General features: G+C 43.2%; 1 protein-coding gene across 1 annotated transcript in view; it reads left to right on the top strand.

The window, feature by feature from the left end:
* Nucleotides 1-22,424, top strand: part of LOC124622874 (furin-like protease 2) — a 790,830-nt gene that overhangs the window by 561,589 nt on the left and 206,817 nt on the right. The window contains exon 7 of the mRNA XM_047148668.1: nt 21,157-21,329. Coding sequence (XP_047004624.1) covers nt 21,157-21,329 — 173 coding nt within the window. The remainder of the gene's footprint in view (nt 1-21,156; nt 21,330-22,424) is intronic.

The raw sequence follows: 22,424 nt of genomic DNA on the forward strand, positions 1-22,424 counted from the left end.
GTGAAAGATGAAGCAGTAGATACCTTGGCGTTTTTATAGTCCATTCTGTACCATATCGTCGAACAGTGCTTCATAACGGTTCACTGTTTCTAGTTTCATTAACCGTGAATTTCACTACTATCAGTTTCATTTGATCTTAACAATTGATAACTCATCTTAGTATTTTGCTTGTTCTTTCGCTACATTTTCTCAACATCGCATGCGTTTGCTAGCATCAAAGATATGACTCTCTGGATTTTTATATTTACAGCGACTACAAGCTCCTGTGGTTCGCAACACTGCCTGAATTCTTTGTGGCACATTGAGTTTATGCTCTCCTTAAAAATTTTCATATGTGTTCTGCATTCGTCTTTGTTGTGAATCGCATCCCCCTCTGATACGCCTCCTCAAGACTACATTGAGACGATTCGTATATAACCTAATGTTGTTCTTCATACAGGTGTGATACTAATCCTAATTAAAAATACTCGGAGAATGGACCTGAAGAATGAGAGGGAAATTCTAGTTTATACGTTTTCTATCTCTGAACTATTCATGAATGTTGTTGCAAATACGAGTACATGTTCCACATTTTTCGCTAATGTCGTTGACACGGTGGTAGAGCATCTCGTCTAGAAACAATAAGACAAATGGAAACAATGTTCGTATGAGAAAGTACTTGTTTCTGAGTCGTCATTTATGAAATGCGCTAATCAGTTTGTTACACAGCACACTGTAGCCAACTTATTTAATATTATACTCTTCACGTTCTGCATCCATCACGGACTCCAAATTGTGTGAGCTCATTGACTTGATTGTATGTTACTATGAGGAGGCGACCATCTGACGAATACGCGTCGTCTCCAAGCACATATCGTTCCTGACAGAAGAAGTGCACAGCATAGTGAAGATGAATGAAACAGTTTACAACGTTCCATTTCCAACCAGTTGAAGGTTCCCAGTATGCTGGGAAATAGAATAACACTTTATCTGTGAAATGACAAACTTAATGTTACATTCGTTCGCTGTGGCTCTATTCTCTTGTTATTCACAGCCTTTTTCAAGCATAGTATCCGACCACAAGCTTTGCGTTATTGATATTTCTTAGATTCGTCTTTAGAAGAAAACTCTTTTAACGAATATGCAGGTCTCCATCTTTTATTCATGTCTGATAACCACATGCAACTACACACAAAGTGAATGTAAAATTTTTGTACTTCAGTTTCCTGTAGTTCATCACATTAACATCTTACACTAGTGTAACTTTTCAGGATTTGCCGGCGAGATCTTGACATGTGGAATAATTGGGTCTACTGCCGGATGTTTGTGTCACTCTGGCACAATACTTCGGCCATGTAACTCGTTGCCTTCCTAAGGTGCTACCTGAGACTGCCGTATTGGAGGATCTTGTGCGGTATTTAAGCCCAGAGGACGCTGGGTGCTCTCTCTGCCGTCCGCGCCCGCCTGGCGTTGCCTGTAATGTGTTGTCTCTTCCCTGGTGCTCCCACGGACGTCCGCGCCCGCCTCGTCCACCATCTGTGGTCGTGGCAGCTGTCTGGGGCTGGACCCGCGTTTGGCGTTCCGTTCGTGGACCGCGCCCGCTTGGCGCTGCTCCTGAGGTGTTGGCACTTCCCTGGTGCTCCCACGGAAGTCCGCGCCCGCCTCGTCCACCATCTGCAGTTGTGGTAGCTGTCTGAGGCCCGTCTCGCATCGCGCGCTCCGTTCGTGGTCCGCGCCCACATGGCGCTGCTTGTAAGGTGTGGTCTCTTCCCTGGTGCTCCCTCGGATGTCCGCGCCCGACTTGGTCTCCAACTGTGGCAGGTCTCTGAGGCCCGTCGTTTGTAGGGCGTTCCATTCGCGGTCCGCGCCCGCCTGGCGCTGTTTCTGCGGTGTTACTACTTCTTGAGGAGTTTCTTGCTTCCTTTCGTTGGACCCTGATAAGATCCAGGACCGGAGTCCACGCCGAGCTGAGCTGGTAATCGCTGTCTCGGTTTATTAGGTTGTCTGTGACCTTGATCTTGATGGCCTCCTTTATGACACTGTCCCAAAATCTTGGAGTCTGTGTCACAATTTTGGTGTTGTTGTAGTCCATTGAGTGACTGAGCTCCAGACAGTGCTCTGTTATGGCAGATTTGGTTGCCTGTCCGAGTCTGTTGCGCCTCTGGTGCTCTTTGCACCTGACATCCACCGTCATGGTTGTCTGGCCAATGTATGATGTTCCCCACTCGGACGGGATGTTGTAAATGCCTGGTTTATGTAGCCCCAGTTCGTTGTTTACACTCCATAGCATTGTCCCAATTTTGGAGGGTGGACAGAAGATACTCTTTATATCATATTTTGAGAGAATTCTGTTGATCTTTGCAGAAATAGGTCCAGCATATGGCAGGTAAGCCACTTATCTTCACGTCCTCTGGCTCCTCTTGTGTACCCTGTGGTTGGCTGGTAGCACAAAGTGCCCTTTGGATGTCTGTGGAAAAGTAACAGAAATGGTTCAAATGGCTCTGAGCACTATGGGACTCAACTGCTGAGGTCATTAGTCCCCTAGAACTTAGAACTAGTTAAACCTAACTAACCTAAGGACATCACAAACATCCATGCCCGAGGCCGGATTCGAATCTGCGACCACAGCGGTCTTGTGGTTCCAGACTGCAGCGCCTTTAACAGCACGGCCACTTCGGCCGGCTCGGAGGAGTATCCATTTCTGCTGATCACCAGCTGCGTGTGTTATCTGACAGAGCCCGAGCCCTGTGAACTGATGTTTTCAAGACACCATTCTTCTGTGCCGGGTGGTGGCTGCTACTGGCTTGAAGGTATATGTCAGTGTGGGTGGGCCAGAGTGCCATCTGCCTTCCTCTTGACCAGGACATCTAAGAATGGGAGCTGTCCATCCTTCTCTAGCTCCATAGTAAATTCTATATTTTGGTGGCGTGAATTTAGATGTTCCAAAAAGTCATTTAGCTTCACCCTGCCATGGGGCCAAAAGACAAAAGCGTCATCGACATACCTAAGAAAGCACTTGGATTGGTAAGTGGCTCATGCAAGTGCCTCCTCTTCGTACCTTTTCATGCAAAGGTTGGCTACCACTGGTGATAAAGGGCTACCCATTGCAACTCCTTCCGTTTGCTCATAAAATTGACCCCCGTAAAGAAAATATGTTGCAGTCGGTACATGCTTGAACAGGTTGAGCAGGGTACCATCGAACGTCTCTCCAATGATATTTAGTGAATCGGTGAGTGGCACTCATGTCAAGAGCGACACCGCATCGTAACTGACCATTATGTCAGAGTCCAACGTGTGTAGCTGCCTTAGCCATTGTAGGAAAACCTCCGAGTTCCGAATGTGGTGTGCACATTTGCCCACATATGGTGCCAATATCTTCTTCAGGTATTGTGCAGTGAGCTATGTCGCTGCTCCGATGTTACTACTGACAATAGGTCGAAGAGGGGCCCCCTCCTTGTGGACCTTGGGGAGTCCATAGAGTATGGGTGGTACAGGTGCTTTGGGATGAAGTTTCTTGATGACCTGTTCAGGTAGACCTGTCTCCTTCAGCAACTTACGGGTGTTCTTGTCCACCTTGTCAGTAGGGTCGCCATCTAGTGGTTTGCTAGCAGTGTCTTCCAGAAGTTGTTGCACCTTCCTATCATACTCCAACTTGCTTAAGATGACTGTGGAGTTACCCTTATCAGCTGGCAGAACTACAATGCTGTCATCCTCCCGTAGCTGCCTGAGTGCCACCCTCTCCTCGCTCGAGATGTTGGATTTGGGGCGCTTTGTCCTGGTGAATGCCCTGCAGGTCTCCCTGCGGATCTCTTCAGACATGTTGGAAGGTGGCGTGTTGACGACCTGCTCAACCGAACGGATGAAGGCTGCAGCAGATATGCTTCTGGGAGTCACTGCATAGTTGAGGCCCTTGCTGAGTGTTTTGGAGGTTGCCTCATCGCGCTGCTTGTCGCTCAGGTTGACCACTGTCCATGTGTCCCCATCCTGTTGCATCTTCTTGTTAAGGCACTCAAACTTGGCCTGTTGACATGCTGTCGATTTCCTCATGGTGCATTCAGCCAAGGACCAGGAGGCACCATCAACCTGGTCCCAGTCTTCTCGGCTCAGGATATGTGCTATGGAAAGGTGGAGATAAAACAATTCCCTGGTCGTGACATCTAGGCAGTGGCGCATGTAACGCTCTAGTACCAGACCATAATCAAGAATGTACACCACGTTTGCAGATACAAACGTCTTACGGCTTTCAAATTGTAACGATGGCACAGACTTGCATGGTGGAATGCTTCTGCACTCGACAGTCTGCCCCTGTCAAATACAGCGTTGGCAAAATCATCTAATCCGGAAAATTTTCGAGCACACAAGTTATTCCGACTGAGATGAGTTGCCTATCTTAAGATGCATCAAATATAAGGGGAGTTCAAAACTTTTCCGGTCAACGCCGTACAGTTCAGAATCAATGTGCCAATCGGATAAAGTCGCTATGAGCACTGAGGCAATCATCCCACGAACGCACCAGGTTCAAGATACCCTCCTCCGACAGGTATAAAGGACCTTTCGATGCCTTTTTTAAGGGACCGAAGGTATTATAATCGCATGGAGAGATATTAGGGCTACAGCGGAGGTGCTCATGTACCTCCCACTTGATGAGAGGAATTGGTGATGGGGGGGGGGGGGGGGGGGGTAGTGCTTCCAGATTAGCCAGCGTCATGTATCGAATCTGACCACTGCAAAACTTGGCACACCATTCGAGAACGGTGGTTTTCGCCAGACACGCTGCCCCATACCCATCCATCATCCTCCGATGGATGTCTTATTGGTGTTTTTCCTTCGGCAGCCAATAAAAGAATAACAGCACGTTTGTCCTATTAGGATGCATTTTGTAATAACTTTGCCACAGTTCACGTTTCCGAATTTGCGGCATCTGCGCCAGAAAGACACAAATGCCACACTAATCTCTACTCTATATGATGGTGCTTACGTACCCGTATCGTAGTCATGCTTGTTACATTAGATCAGAAAATTTTGTCGACGTCTTGTAGGAACAGAGTCCGTGGCATTTTACGGGTGGCGCGCGTGATGTGAGGGCACAGGAAGATGTTTTGGTGGTGACAGATCTTTGCCCACTCCACTTCAGTCAGGCAGTAGTAGCCGACCGAGACAGACACAGCAACAGGGAAGTAACCGCTTTTGTGACATTTTGAGTTCCTAACCAGGAGCGAATTTTATTATCTTATCTGCGTCTTTTAATAGTTTAGTTTCTTGAGTTTCTGCAGGTAAATTTAATATCTAATAGCTACTGTTCTCGCGTTTCCGTTTGCGTCGGAAAGTAGACCGATTTTGTAACATATTACAAGTTCCTAATCAGGGGCGAATTATTTAGTTTCACCTGAGTGCTTCAGTATTTAAGTTTTTGAATATCTGCGTATTCGTAGACACAGATCCTCCGTTTTCGTCAGGGTTTACAGTACAGTGTCGCAGCAAGTGCTGATAGTCCATTTATCTGCATAGTTTAGTCTTCCACGGTCTTTAGTATGGAAAGGGACTGCGACTGCCGTGTGCGGGAGCCGTGCCGGTGACACTTCGCTCTGAGCTTCAGGCTATGATGGCTTCGGTTGCACAGTTTGAGGCTGCATTGTATGGGCATCACTGTTCTGGGCCAGCCATGGGTATCCAACGGACGTCCAGCACGTCCGAGTCCTCCGATCAGTCCTCACTGGTGGCCAACCCAGTTACTGCTCGGAATGAGGCTGATCCCTCATATGTGGTCGAGTGGCAGGTCGCGATGGGGCGAAGCAGGCGGAGAAGGGCTTCCCAGGTGGTCACACGTCAAGCCTCCCCGGTTTGTCTGACAAACCGGTTCCAGGAACTCTCTCCGGTTGACACGTCGCTGAGCCAGATGCTGACACCTGTCGTATTTCAGAGGAAACCATTCAGCCTGCAAGATCCGGGCAATCACAGAGGGTGAGATTATTGGTAATTAGGAGCTCCAACGTTAGGCGCGTTATAGGGCACCTTAGGGACTTGGCTGACAAAAAGGGTAAGAAAACCACTGTGCACTCCATTTGCATACCTGGTGGAGTCATTCCAGATGTGGAAAGGGTCCTCCCGGATGCCATGAACAGCACAGGGTGAACCATCTGTAGGTGGTTGCTCACGTCGGTACCAATGACGTGTGTCACTTTGGACAGAAGAGATTCTATCTGGCATCGAGCAGCTAACAGAAGTGGTAAAGGCTGCCAGTCTTGCTTGCAAGATGAAAGCAGAACCGACCATTTGCAGTATAGTCGACAGGACCGATTGCGGACCTCTGGTACAGAGCCGAGTGGAGGGTCTGAATCAGAGGCTCAGACGGTTCTGCGACCGTGTTGGCTGCAGATTCCTCGACTTGCGCCAAAGTGTGGTTGGGTTTCGGGTGCCGCTGAATAGGTCTGGTGTCCACTATACGCAGGAGGCGGCTACACGGATAGCAGGGGCTGTGTGGCGTGGACTGGGCAGTTTTTTGGGTTAGAGGGTCTCGGGAAAACACAAGAACAGCTTCAGCCGCAAAAAGTGCAGGCTGAACATAGGAAGAATTTAGATACAGGAACCATTGGTATAACAGTTGTATATTGTCGTTGCTGTGCTGGGAAAGTACAAGAGGTCCAAGCGCTAATAGAAGGCACTGATGCTCAAATCGTTATAGGCACTGAGAGCTGGCTAAAGCCGGATATAAGCTCAGTCGGAATTTTTGCGAAGAACCTAACGGTGTCCCGAAAGGATAGGCTAAACACGGTTGACGGTGGCGTGTTTGTTGCTGTCGGAAGTAGTTTAGCTTGTCGCGAAATTGAAGTAGATACTTCTTGTGAATTAGTATGGAGGTCATTGTTGGCAACCGGAATAAAATAATAACTGGATCCTTTTACCGAACCGAGCGAGGTGGCGCAGTGGTTAGACACTGGACTCGCATTCGGGAGGACGACGGTTCAACCCCGCGTCCGGCCATCCTGATTTAGGTTTTCCGTGATTTCCCTGAATCGCTCCAGGCAAATGCCGGGATGGTTCCTTTCAAAGGGCACGGCCGACTTCCTTCCCCGTCCTTCCCTAATCCGATGAGATCGATGACCTCGCTGTCTGGTCTCCTTCCTCGAAACCAACCTTTTACCGACATCCCAATTCAGATGATACAGTTGCTGAAAGGTTCAAAGAAAACTTGAGTTTTATTTCAAACACGTACCCAACTCATACGATAATAGTTGGTGGTGGCTTTAATTTCCCCTCGACATGTTGGCGAAAATGCATGTTGACTTCCGGAGGTACGCATAAAATATCATCCGACATTGTGCTAAATGCATTCTCTGAAAATTATTTGGAGCAGTTACTTCTTGAGCTCACGCGAATAGTAAACGGTTGTGAAAACACACTTGACCTCTTAGCAACAAATAATCCTGAGTTAAAAACCAGCATCAAAACCGATTCAGGGATTAGTGAATACAGGGTTGTCGTAGCGAGATTGAATACTGTAATCCCCAAATCCTCGAAAAATAAGCGAATAATATAACCATTCAAAAAGGTAGATAAAACTTCAGTTGACGCCTTCTTGAGAGACAATCTCCACTCATGACAAATTAATAATATAAGTGTAGACCAGAAGTGGCTTAAATTCAATGAAGTAGTATCGGCAGCAGTTGAGAGATTTATACCAAATAAATTAACAAACGACGGAGCTGATCCTCCTTGGTACGGGTTAGAACACTGTTGCAGAAACAATGAAACAAACATGCGAAATTTAAACAGACGCAAAATCCCCAAGATTGGCGATCTTCTACAGAAGTTCGATATTTAGCGCTGACTTCAATGCGAGATGCTTATAACAGTTTCCACAACGAAACTTTCTCTCGAAACGTGGCAGAAAATCCAAAGAGATTATGTTCGTATGTGAAGTATGTTAGCGGCAAGAGACAGTAATTCCTTCTCTGCGCGATAGCAATGGAGATACTATCGGAGACAGTGCTGCCAAAGCAGAGTTACTAAACACAGCCCTCCAAAATGCCTTCACAAAAGAAGACGAAGTAAATATTCAGAATTCGAATCGAGAACGGCTGCCAACGTGAGTAACGTAGAAGTAAATATCCTCGGAAGAGTGAAGCAACTTAAATCACTTAATAAAAGCATGTCTTCTGATCCAGACTGTATACCAATTACGTTCCTTTCGGAGTATGCTGATGCATTAGCTCCATACTTGACAATCATATACAACCGTTCGCTTGACGAAAAATCCGAACAGAAAGACTGGAAAGTTGCAAGGTTACACCAATATTCGAGAAAGGTAGTAGGAGTAATCCATTAATTTACAGGCCAATGTTGTTAACGTGAATATGCAGCAGGATTTTGGAGCGTATATTGTTTGGAACATTATGAATTACCTCGAAGAAAACTGTCTATTGATACACAGTCAGCATCGGTCTAGAAAAAATTGTTCCTGTGAAACACAACTAGCTCTTTATTCACGTAAAGTGTTGAGTGCTATTGACAAGGGATTTCAGATTGCTTCGGTATTTCTGGATTTCCGGAAGGGTTTTGACACTGTACCACACAAGCGGCTCGTAGTGAAATTGTGTGCTATGGAATTCATCTCAGTTATGTGACTGAATTTGTGATTTCCTGTCAGAGAGGTCACAGGTTATAGTAATTGACGGAAATTCATCGAGTAAAACAGCAGTGATTTCTTGCGTTCCCGAAGATAGTGTAATAAGCCCTTTACTGTTCCTTATCTATATAAACGATATGGGAGCCAATTTGAGCAGCCGTCTTCGGTTGTTTGCAAATGACGCTGTCGTTTATCGACTAATAAAGTCATCAGACGATCAAAACAAACTGCAAAACGATTTAGAAAATATATCTGAATGGTGCGAAAAGTGTGAGGTCATCCACATGAGTGCTAAAAGGAACTCGTTAAACTTCGGTTACACGATAAATCAGTCTAATCTAAAAGCCGTAAATTCAACTAAATACCTAGGTATTACAATTACGAACAACTTAAATTGGAAGGAACACACAGAAAATGTTATGGGGAAGGCTAACAAAAGACTGCGTTTTATTGGCACGACACTTAGAAAATGTGACAGACCTACTAAGGAGACTGCCACACTACGCTTGTCCGTCCTCTTTTAGAATACTGCTGCACGGTGTGGGGTCCTTACCAGATAGGACTGACGGAGTACATCGAAAAAGTTCAAAGAAAGGCAGCACGTTTTGAATCATCGCGAAATATGGGAGAGAGTGTCACTGAAATGATACAGGATTTGGGCTGGACATCATTCAAAGAAAGGCGTTTTTCGTTGCGTCGGAATCTTCTCACGGAATTCCAATCACCAACTTTCTCCGCCGAATGCGAAAATTTTTGTTGACGCCGACCTACAGAGGGAGAAACGATCACCACGATAGAATAAGGGAGATCAGAGCTCATACGGAAAGATATAGGTGTTGATTCTTTCCGCGCGCTATACGAGATTGGAATTATAGAGAATTATGAAGGTGGTTAGATGAACCCTCTGCCAGGCACTTAAATGTGATTTGCAGAGTATCCATGTAGATGTATGTGTAGATTTATGCCTTGCCATGGCAGATATATTAATGAGACACGACTTCAATAAACCTCATAAAAAATCCAATTCGTTGCAGGAGTATGAATAACAGCCTGACCATATGGACATGTCTGTTCTTAGTAAGTTGTACAATAATCTAAGGCTATGAAACACTAAGACAAGGACCAAGGTTAATTTATTTGTTTCAAACTAATGAGATATTAACCGAAGGAAGAGAAGTAATGTAATAAAAAGTAATAATATTCCCATTTCTAATCAGACGCATGGTAAATGGCAAGCGGTAAAAGAAATTTAATAATTTTTTTCGGCATACTGTGTATTCTTTGCTGAACAGATATGGCACGATAACAACATTAGCTTAATAGCTCTTTATACAACACTCATACCTAGTCTACCGTCGACGCCTTGTAGAAGTAGGGACCTTGAAGAAATTAGTGGTGGAAGGCGTGATGTGAGGACACAGAGAGATGCTCTGGTGCAAATCACTTAGTGAATAACCTTTAATCCCGCATGTGCTGTAAATGCGGCTAGGGAAGAGCACGCAACGTACGTCATCGAAGGGTACTCATGAACGTCCTCTGAGGTACTTCGTTTCTCAACCAAATGTGGTGGGGTTATTTGAAGTGGAGCATGTTCCAAGCAATATACATATTTCTTTTATTTCCCAGAATCACTTCACCGAGTGACAGAATGATTGCTTCGAAAAATACAATGACAGATTTTTTGCTTATCTGTTGCCCATCCCGAGTGTCTGCTGCCAATGAGATCATCGTCGTTGACCGGATATGGTTCTCACCCTGTATCTCTTCATAAAAAAGAAATCCAAGCTTAAATATTAAGCTATGGTGCTCTTATAATCTCTTTCAGTTCATCGGTCAATTATGCTGGTAGGGGCTGGAGATCAGCTACGCAGAAGACGCTGCGCTCTTAATTCCGGCGCACAGGCATGGCAGTGAATGGTGCCCGTCTGGCTCCGATATTGCACAGAACGCTCCATACAGCTCCGAGTTCGCGTGACTATCGCACGGTTGTCGACAGAACCTCACGTATAGATTGGCGTCCTTTGTTCTCAATGATGCGCGTCCCTCCTGGCTGACGTGGCACGCTGGTATTGACGTGTGCACAACGTGTCACAAGTCGGATGAGTGTCAAACACCTTTACATGGTGTTTCCCTGACGACGACAAAAACATTCGAAGTTTATGGAGGAGGCCAAATGTATAAGAGTTAAGGAACACTGAAATGCAAATCGATAAGGTGAAAGGTGTGACAAAAAGAGAGATTTTTCAAATTTGTATGTTGTATACTGATGACACACGGGAAATAATTTTTCATTGTGAACAGATTGATCAAGATATTACATACCAGGGTGAGTAAACATGTAATACCTCCTGTGACGTAAAAAATAAATAATGAACATATAAAACGCAGTCACTACAAATCATAGCCGTAACAATCACTATGCATTTGTACACATTTGCCCAATCGTTCAAACTACGGATCAAAACTTGTTTGAAAAATTCAGTGTTTTGAGTCATGAGCAATGGCTTTAAAGCTGTTTCTTTATCGTCTATGAAGCAAACGTATGGGGTTGCTGTAGTAATGAACGTCGGCAGAATGTGGCGTGAGGTGAAGACGTTTGTTAACGGAGAAACGTTCTTTGCCGGTAAAGATCTGTCACAGATGCCAATCGAGGATGTGCTGATGAAGCGATTCGATGAGACAGGCGCGTTAGATTTCACAATCAAAACCGAAGTCGGTGTTTTTAAGCATTAAGAGTGAAGAAGCAAAACCCTGGATCAATTCAAGGTGGTTTTGAATCGTATGACGCATGTGTGTACAAAAGCATGGTGGCTATGTTGAACGGCGATGTTGTGTAGAAAACAGTTCCGGCTGTGACGTTCGCTAATTTCGCTTCTATATGTTCATTATTAATTTTTTTATTTACTTATTTATTTATTTGCGACACAGGGGTATTACTTCTTGGTGAACATTTGTTTGTAATAATTCGAACTGACACATTCCAGGTTGTGTGTAGCACGACTTCATCCCAGCGTACCGTATTGATCAACACAGGTGTATTTCAATTAATGACAGTGACAACAATAAATAATGCAAGGATATAATTTTGTTCCACTAAGCAAGATTTCAAGAGGCCTTATGTCAGATAAACGAGCTGGCCATCCACCTGCCATAGGCCGACGACGAATTACGCCACAAAATGTTGAAGACTTTACTGCTGCTATGACCGAGAATGCCAGACGCGAAGTACGATCTTTAAGCCGTGCACGAGCTGTGTCACGACAGCTGAACGGTCCATGGTCCCGTTTCAAATGTACTGCGAACAACTGTGAACAAGATGCAGACATTCGAGTAGACTTAGCTCTTACGTCGCTTCAAGTGGTTGAAGTTGACAGAATGTGGCCTTGGAACATTTTATCAATTTATGAAACACACTAAAACTCACTGGGGCCGTGAACACTCAAGAGTCAAGACTATCGCATTTGGGGATGGACACCGCCAACTAACGTTCCCCTGCATAGTGGGCACGTCGCTCAGTGGTGTGGTTTCGAGGCACATTTCGCGATTGGTCCATACCAGCTCGAGGAACTCGGACCCGAAGGGCAAAGGGCACAGAGCGTGATTTGTTTAGCCAATATGTAATCTCTACAGTGAGAGACAGAGTTGTTTTGGATTCGACTGCTTCGATGTACGATGGAGCTCGACCTCGCGTTGCTCTTGAGTTCACTCGGTTACGAACATATTTGGAGTAAGCTGAGTCATTGGCCGATCTTTCAGAACCAGGTCTCCACCAAGATCTTCAGAATTCAACCATTGTAGTTCCTGTCTAAGGGGATATCTGAAGGACAAGGTTTATCAACGGGACACTAACACATGCTAGAGGCTGAAGATGAACTTACCGAGGCAGCCAACATCCCATCTGAGATGTTTCGGTCAGCAGTAGAGCAATATCTAGTGCTGTTTCAGTCTGTCGTGGATGGAGTTGGTCTTCACATTCTGCATTATTTGTAGCCTGGAACATAAGCATGGCATGCAGTTAACAAATATTACCGTCTCACACGATAATTGAAAAGTGTCTTCTTAAGTGGTTTATTCGTTATTTCTCTTCCACACGTCCTTACAAATGCTACCACGAAGTTTCATTGCCCTACGCTCACTGGACGCTCATTGCGACCCTCTCAAGTAGCGAAAGCTTAATTATAACCACCCTTTTCTTTCCATTCCTTGGCACATGCCAACAACATCACCAGCTGACATCAAGTGTCGCGGTGGGCAATGGTCATAATTTCTTAGTTCGTCAGGCTTCACCGTTACAACTGTCGAAATTAACTCAATCGCTACAACGTATCTTAACCTGTTATGACGTACTTCTACAGATAATTTTTTTTCAGCGGAGAAAAGGAATATGAGAAATTTCCAAGACATTTTTAAAAGGACATCCTACTCGTTTTAACCCTTGACTCTAGGAATTATTCATTTCACAATTGCAGTTTCGGCCTTTGGGCCATTTACCGGTCGTACTGAGAAAGATTTTGCTTCAGCACATTTCAGACTTTAAAGTGCCTCTGAAATATGTATATTTCAAATTCAAAAACAGGCCTTTTCATTGTAGCAATGCAGTAACATCAGATGAATGTGAAACTCCGTATATCTTGAAATGACGCAAAGTGCGTGAAATGTTGACAGTGTTAACATCACTCACGTAATTTGTGTAATTGCATTTGTGAAATAAATTATTCCTAAGATCATCGGCGAACTTGGTCTCCTTTAAAAAATTCGACATGAGTGTGAACCCTGACCATGAGAAGTTAATCTGACAAATTTGTTCGTCATCCCAAGTAGGACTGTACAATAGACCGGAATTCAAACGTCACTGTATTAGTTCATTTGGTCCTTTATGCTGTTCGTAGTTAATGTTAGGGTGTTACTAAATAGAAAATGCGGTATTCGCCCACTGAACAAAATGTAAGATAATGTTTCAAACTAGCGTAGGACGTCCATAAGTATAGGATCAAATTTGTTATCAGTTGAAAATCTTGCTTGTATTCTTTACTAAAATTCGTCATGGTAGTTTTTAGGTAAGTTTTGTACCGCATAGTGTGGTAAATCACTTATATACGCTTATTCATTATCTATTTGGGGTTCCATGAAACATACACATCTAGCGAGTAACTATAGCCATCTCTGTCCCTTGGTAATTGCGAAAGTAGATAGATAAATTAAACAGATCAAACGTACATCCTCTTCTGACAGAGATGAATCTGTGAATACCTCAAAGGTTGTTCCCAATTCCTTGTGAGACTTATTAAGTAACATGTAAATAAAATTCACTTCTCATGCGAAGTTATAACTTGTCTTTGTGTTTCCCTTACCCCATGTCAACGCGGTTTTGCATAGGTAGAAGAAAAGGCAGACTTCCAACGTTTTCTCATACTAGTTGCGTCAAAGAAAATTTCAGTCCTCTCTTCTATCAGCATCTCCCCAACCTCCTCTTTCCCCCTCGTCCCCCTTCATCTCCCACCACCGCCAGGTCTCTTTCCACTCCGCTATCTAAGCTTCTATGTGAAATACGTCCAACTCTTTTATTTATGTCCACTACTCTTCGTGTTCTCCAACTTTTTGTGCTCTGTTTTTGATCTGCTCCACCGCGTACCTTCACTTACTCTGTAGATATTCTTTTACGAAACTCCCTTTGCGTAGTGCCGTTTCAGTATTCATCCTCAGTTTATCATTTTTCTTACTTTTGTTTTGAGACTAAAAACGTTGTCATCTCACCATTTCTTTTCGTATGGTAAAGAGGTATTTTTCGAGTTTTTGTTGCACTCAACAAAATGTACCCCAGGTGACAGAAAAATTATGCTAATGTAAATTATTCTTTGAAGTTTAGGACTTGGCTTGTATCACAGCTCTTTACCTGTTGTGTTCTTTCTATAAAACAATAACGGTTCATTTGTTATGGAAGTATACCGTTCACTGTTTCATTTTTACTGAGTTGATCACAGATTACCAGACACAATTCAGGTGGTGATCCGTAAGAAAGTAGAAATACCAGAATCAGCAGATACGTCATTTATTCAACGTGCATGCCTGAACATTTTCCTGTTTGAGATCTTATAAACAGTATGCAATATTATCATATCTATTTGCTCCATGCCTGAAAATAATTACTTCTTCTCAGAAGGAATACGGCTGACAAATATCACCAGGTCAAGCTGCTTATGTTCAAAGCAGAAATACGAGTAGGATCTTCTTCACAGTGAGACAGAGAGAGAGAGAGAGAGAGAGATCGACGTTTCTATTGTTGAAATTTGCACACCCAGCCATACTACTCGCCAGATTAAAAATGTTAAATATATTACCACATTTTTGAAAGTATATTGAAAAAACTGCGTGTACTTTCTTCAGAAGCCACAGCGTTCCCTTTTAATAAATTTTTCATACCACACATACAGAAGTTCACGTCAAAAACTTAGTAAAGAGTATCCTTATCCCTCCTTGTGTAGCATCTTCAAACAAAGGTAGTGATTATTGGACAGATTCGATTTCATGTTGCCAAATATTTCACTTAGTGATTAGGAAAATGATTCTAATGGCTCTAAGCACTACGGGACTTAACATCTGAGGTCATCAGTCCCCTAGACTTAGAACTACTTAAACCTAACTAACCTAAGAACATCACAAACGTCCATGCCCGAGGCAGGATTCGAACCTGCGACCGTATCAGAAACGTGGTTCCGGACTGAAGCTCCTAGAACCGCTGGGACACAGCGGCCGGCTAATGGTTAGGACTAACAAATGCAATTTGTTATGTAAACACGTGTTAAGACTGGTAAGGAATTTTTTTCCTCATGGAAAAGGTGGAATTATTTACTGCCAGAAGCTGTGGTATCAAAATATATGATGTGCAGTAAATTTTGTCCACAGAGTTGTAGGCTTATGGAGCCTTAAGTGATTAGATGGAATTATTGATAAGGCACTATTATCCCCTTCCCAGATCGCTAATTTCTTTGGGTAATGAAATTTATCTCAGCGTTTCCTATTTTTCGGTGCTGATGCACATGTTGATCGTTTAAAATTCACATTTGAGGGAGATTTTTGATGTTGTAAATGGCGATACACTGTTCAGAGCTCTGCAGTGGAGAAGGGCACAATGTTCTGTAACTTATGATTAATGATCTTGAGGTTGTTAATCATAATTATATATCGAGACGCAAAGGAACTGACGCTACCTGCTGGTGAGCACTAATTTAAATCAATGGTGAAAGTTGAAATTTTGAGTCTGACTGGAATTCGAACCCGTGTCTTGTACTTGCTTTGAAGATGTGCTCACCACTACGCCGTACGGACACAGTGGTCATCAGAACTCCACGGACTACCCTAGTACGCCTCCCGTCAGCCCCCAAATTCTCAGCTTATCCTCACACTACCAATGCAGAGCCCCTTGCCCATTATCCTCAGTATTCGCTGCATTTCGCTGGTTCCCGTAAGAGTCAGAGCATGGTGTGCATCTGCACTGAAGTGATCAATTGGTAATCCTTATCTTAATTATATATATTTGGTGTCTGGTTTTCGGGCATTTCCGATGCCACTCTCTCTCTCTCTCTCTCTCTCTCTCTCTCTCTCTCTATATATATATATATATATATATATATATATATATATATATATATATATATATATATAATTAAGTACCATCCGAGACATACTTGAAACGTTGTTATGATGTTTCAACCAAACAACACAAATTATTTTTGCAAGGCACTAATATCACACCCAAAAGCTGTCGAAGAAATCTACACAATAAGTTCTCTAGTGTGTATATCCTATGAATTTCAAAGAACGGTGACATTTGGTAGGAAAAATTACATAAATATTTCGTGCGTTCTTCTCATTATTATCGTCCTATTCAGTAATGTCTCCGTTCACTTCGTCTTCTCTCTCTCTCCAAATACAATCCATGACTAATTAAGAAAGTAGTTTCAAGTCTTTGATTTCTAACTTACACTTTTCATTACATGCTGATTTCTTTCTTGACTTCTATTGTCTTTTGAACATGAATGCTTTTTTCGGACTTCATTACCTGACCACAAAGTCTTAGGACAAACAGCTGCAGACTCTTCAGTACACAGGAAATCTTGGGAAGGCTTCAAAAGATATCGGCAATGAATTATCGCCTCATTTAGTACACAAATAACGGCTTTACAATAATAATAATTTCGTGAGAAACGTTTCTGATCTTCGTTGTTATTGTAGAATCTCTCTTTTTTCCAGCTACAACGAAGTAAGAGGTTTGCTTTAATCGTGTTCAATTCATGAGCATAGTGCCTTCGATCACGGCTACCCGACTACACGGAAATCACGAAATCGAAAGAAATCGACAAAGGGATGTTTTAAATTAAGCTTCTCTATAGCTTACTCATATTTTTGGTTTGTGAGTTTATTTTCTGATTCAGTTGTCGAGGAACTTAAAGAATCTTCACTCAGCAACCACTAATTCTCTTAACGTTGGCACTACCCGTAGCATATGAGGTTCTCGACTGCGAATGGCAAAACACGTCGAATCGTAAAAATGTGAGTTAAGCTGTGAGAATCCAATTACTGTTTTATTGTGACGGACCTAAGGGTGATGTTAGCTGAATAACAATCAAGTCTTATACACAGAATTATGTGACTATAGGAAATGTTGAAATACTTATCATGGACATGAAAAGTCTTGTCCCCTGCCACGTTTTTCTGTACGTGTAGGTTAGTCTACCACAGTTATTTCGATATGTTTTCACTAAGAGATATACTGATTCAAAGGGATTGTTTGTCGATATAATTTACAATTATAGTAACAATGGACGAGTAAAGAACATATCGTTACGTGTCCCACATATAATTTGCGTTTGGAATGACGCACCAATGATGGGAGCTACAAGATATACGAGCTACAGAAGACCCGGTATGTGGCGGAAAAAGCAGTAAAGTTACAGCCACCGCAGCTGCACAGAGCAGCAAAACTTGACCAGAATCTTGACCAGACCAGAATCTACACATATTATAAATTAATGTTCCTCGCATCGTTTTTCTGCCTGTGTGTTAAGTCTTCTCTGAGGAACTACTGTAGGAATTTTTATACAGTTTCAACAAATAGACTGATTCATGTTTCTGTATACGAGGGGCATTAGATACCTCATGCAATAAACTTTGTTCTCAGCCAATTTTGATGGATAAAAGGGGGAATTTGTTCTGGCACATCAGGGAACAGTACCGATTCAGGCGTTATAGTTTCATGACGTTTAGATTGGTGGTGGCGCTGTAAATAGCATTCAAAATGACATCTGTAATGGAGGTGTGTCTTAAGCAGACAGCTGTCACTGAGTTTCTTTTGGCGGAAAAACGGAGCATCGCAGATATATTGGGCGAATGTCTATGGAGACATGGCAGCAGTGAACCAAGGCACGGTTAGTCGTTGGGTGAGGCGTCTATCGTCACCGCTGTGGTCACCCAAAACTGTCCGATCTTCCACGTACCGGCTGGCCGCGACCAGCTGTGGCTCCTCCAGTGTTGAAACGTGCGGACACCATCACTGGAGGTGATCGACAGTTCACAATTAAACGCATCGCTATTCAACTGGGCGCCTATTCTGATAGTGCTGATACCGTCGTCCTCCAGATGGGGTACTCAAAGGTGGGCAGCTGGGTTCCTCGCCGCGCAACAAAAGATCATAAAGACCAACGAAGGGCCAGCTATACGGAATGTCTTGTGTGTTACGAGCCTGATCATGAGGAACATCGAACATGGTCAAAGGCGATGAAACATGGGTTCATCACTTCGAGCCGGAGACAATATAGCTTTACATGTAGTGGCGGCACCCCACCTCTCCTCCGAAGAAAAATTTCGAAGTTGCACCGCCAGTAAAGTCATGGCGACCGTCCTCCGGAATTCTGTAGAGGTTCGATGTCCTCCCTCATGATGCAATGATCATCTCTGTAGTGTGTTGTACTACCCTCAGGAAACTGAAGGAACGACTCCGGCGCGTTCGTTGCCACAAAACTGCAAACGACCTTGTCTTTCTCCATGACAACGCAAGGCTTCACCCTAGTCTGCGCACCTGGGAGTAGCTCACAAAACTTTACTGGACTGTTTTCTCTCATCCACTTTACTTACAGGATCTCACAACATCCGACTTCCATCTCAGTGGGTTGGTGTCCATAGAGATGAACTTCTTCCAGGTAGGATGTTATCTGTAAGGGAAGCGTTCCTGCTGGACCGTTCATTAAATGCTTGTCTGTCAACTTTCGTGACGAGTAACAGTACTACACATCGCCATGGACACATCACGAGCTGTCTGATGCAGTAGAAAAGTTATACCAGGGATAGTGGTGTGATTCTGGCCGGTGCGAAGTATGCAAATGTAACATGACACACATGCTACGAGCTAAGTTGCGTAGAGTATGTCTGTTTGGTGCCCAGGGGCGTAGGGTGCTATCACCCGCTGCGTGTTCCAGTGTACCACAGGCACCGGCGAGCAATGCGAGATTGCGGCAAAACTGCCAGCGCTGTTATAATACATGCACTGACCCTGGCGGTCATCCTTACGAACAGTTGCTGTTAGCTACATTGCTGTTACACGGTGTACGCTGTGTGTACCCATAACATAATAAATATGCATTTCAGATCATTGGTTCCATACCTCAATAAAATCCCTACCTCAATACAATCATCTAATTCAGTTGACTCAACAGATTTGAGACACCCTGTACATTCTGCATGTTTGGCTTGGTGTTTCAGAGTGTCTACAACGCCAGTAATTAATGGAATACAATTTAACCCAACATGTGCAATTTTATTTTTTAATATCACGATCTGTTTCACCCACTGATGCCATTTTCATGTCACTGACACTGAATTCGAGTGGCTACAGTCTGTTGTAGCAGATGACCATCCTTCTTAGCCACCAAAACATATCGATTAAATTCAAGTCGATACGGTCTGTTGTAGTTGAGGAGCATTCTCCTTTTCTGACCAAACAAATTTCAACTGTGTTGTAGCTAACGTCACCCTTTTTGCCTGGACAGAATAACTGATTGTGAATTTGCCTGGTCAGGCAGAGAGGGTGCCCTTCGACTACAGTAGACTTAAATCACAATGTATCACTGACACGGTCAGTCTGTGAGCTGTCTGCAGTAAGTCATAGCTGAAGAAAATTTCATCGCGAAAAAAAGCACTTTATTGTATGCCCCGTTTCGATAGAGCTACACTGTCATCATCGGATCTGCAAGAGGATGAACACATGAATTTCATAGGAAAATACTTGATAATCATAATATTACACCTTGTTGAACTGTCTTCTTACATAACCTACGGAGTTATAACATATCTTACGCTCTAAAATTTTTACAACATATTGTCCATCAGTGTTCGAAGTCGCTTCCCATTATACGAGGATTAGAACTTAGATAGTGGCAACCATTTATTCCCAACCGATGTTTGCATCTGTTGATGTCCTTCAAAGTAGGTATTAGCGTTGTGTAGAACTCGTTGCCATCGATGTGGAAGGCGTAGTATACCGTTAGCAGTTGCCACTATTTAAGTTCCAACCGTCGTATATCACAAGTTAACATTATTTGAGTTTCATTTGATAGAATAGACAATGACGAACATTGTTTCAGTCATATTCGCAATGAGTACCTAGACATGGGGCTACATATGCAATGTAGATGAACATACCAATTCCGTATTTAGAATTATGTAAGGTTGTCATTTTTTAACGGTGACCTGTCTAGAACAGTGTGTGTAAAGCACTGTTTTTTAAAAAAAACTAGAAAACGAAAAAAATTTATCTCCACAGTATGAAAAGAGGTTCTAAACGTAACTATAGATACATTAACTATACGTAAAATTTCTATGTTTCCCTGTAATGGATTATATAATATATAAATAAAACTAATCCTTAAAATGTACCTTCAGTTACATGGCATTACGTATCTGTGCTTTATGCTGTACACAAGACGATAATGCAGTCAACTGAGACAGTGCCACCTGGTGATGTACTATGCGGTTGTTGTGTTTAGAACATTTCTGTCAGTTGTCAGCTGGTACTGAACACGAAAACTTGTAATAGACGCAGTACACTTATGTTTGTGTTTGTACATAAAACTACTACATCTGGCATGCCGGTGTGTAGTGATCTTCATGGCAATGGGAAGCGTACAACACCCAAAGTGAAGGGAATTGCAACACTTAAGGACAATATGTTGTAAGTATTTTAAAGTTATGCAACAAGACCGTTTACCGAAGTTTAATATCATGATCGTAAAATATTTTCGTATCAACATCTTCTGTTTGTCCTCTTGCTGATTCGATAATGATGGCAGAGTTCTGTCGATACCGGTCTACCAAGAAAAAGATTTATTAGCTCCCTCGGGTTGCGAAGTTTTCTTTCGTTATCAAAGAAGAAATATCTCATGAAAATGACCTTGGTGCCGAAAGCGCATAGTATACAAAAATTACTCTTTAACTGGTACCAAAATTTGTTTCATAACTTCAGTATACGTCATTCACATACACGGTGCTTGTTCCTGCAGGTGTTCGCATGCTTGACGGCACGGTGAACGACGCAGTGGAGGCCCGGGCCCTGGGGCTGAACCCTGAACACGTGGACGTCTACAGCGCCTCGTGGGGGCCGGAGGACGACGGCAAGACGGTGGACGGTCCAGGCCCGCTCGCCAGGAGGGCTTTCGTCCGTGGAGTCACCAGCGTGAGTACAGCCAGCCTCACGTGCCGCTGGATGTCTTTCGGAAAAATGTCCGTCACTTTCTCCAGAACGAAGATTTCAATCTATTGGGGAATGTGTGCGGTTTTGGAAGCTTCGGCAAATTATAAGTCTGGGCCTGATCGAGGACTGAAATAAGGACTGTAGGTATCACGGGTAACAATCTTACAGCTGAGCTACCACACGTGTTTCATGGGCTACTCTCAACGACAGACAACATATCCCTCTCACTTTCCAAATGAGTCCAGATTTGGCACGTTCCACCTCAGAATGTGTGTCTTATTTCGAAGTGACCTCTCGCTGCCGCCAAGTCATTCCTATAAAATCTCATTTCTTCCAGGACTCTTAGTCCGACAGTCGAGCGTAGTATGTAGTACAGCGGCACTGATATTTTGGGAGAGCAGTGTAGGCAGAACAGAAACTATGGTTGGAGCCTGAGTTTCGCGCTTGGCTGGCTCATCAGGTAAGAGCATTGTACTCAAAAACAAAGATTCCGGGTTCTAATCCCCATAAAAGTCCACATTCCGATTTTCAACCGTCACTGATAGGACTCTCTCCTAAAATTTTTCCTTTATCTGACAAAGATTCGTTTAAGGAAGATTGTCAAATGGCAGTGTGGTAGGGATTTCACATTAAACTGTAGAACTTCTTACTAATGGTTATGTAAGTTGTGGTCAGAATGACCTGGTTAGGCCCCTTTATATATTTGTTTGTCATTACATCCGAGATTTAACAGTCCTGCTACTTGGAGTTCATTTATCGATATATTTAATGATCGACTAGTTCTTGATGCAAACAAAATTTCCCAACAACGTTATGAAGCAAAACGAAGCAACGAAACTTTTGTAAAACCAATCAGAATGGCGAAAATGAAATTCCAAATACATTAGATCAACAGACTGATGAAGTTTGAGTATCAATACGAGCAATTTCTTGGAAAACAACTACTGTCACTAATTTCCAAATTTACTGTGCTACGACCTGCATTAAAGAATATCACAATATTCCAATGAAGCCTATGGTAACGCGTTTACCTCGACTTAAAACTGCATAAAATTATGCAATATTAAAATTCATTTG

The sequence above is a fragment of the Schistocerca americana genome, chromosome 7 (assembly GCF_021461395.2).
Source record: "Schistocerca americana isolate TAMUIC-IGC-003095 chromosome 7, iqSchAmer2.1, whole genome shotgun sequence".
Taxonomy (NCBI): Eukaryota; Metazoa; Arthropoda; class Insecta; order Orthoptera; family Acrididae; genus Schistocerca; species Schistocerca americana.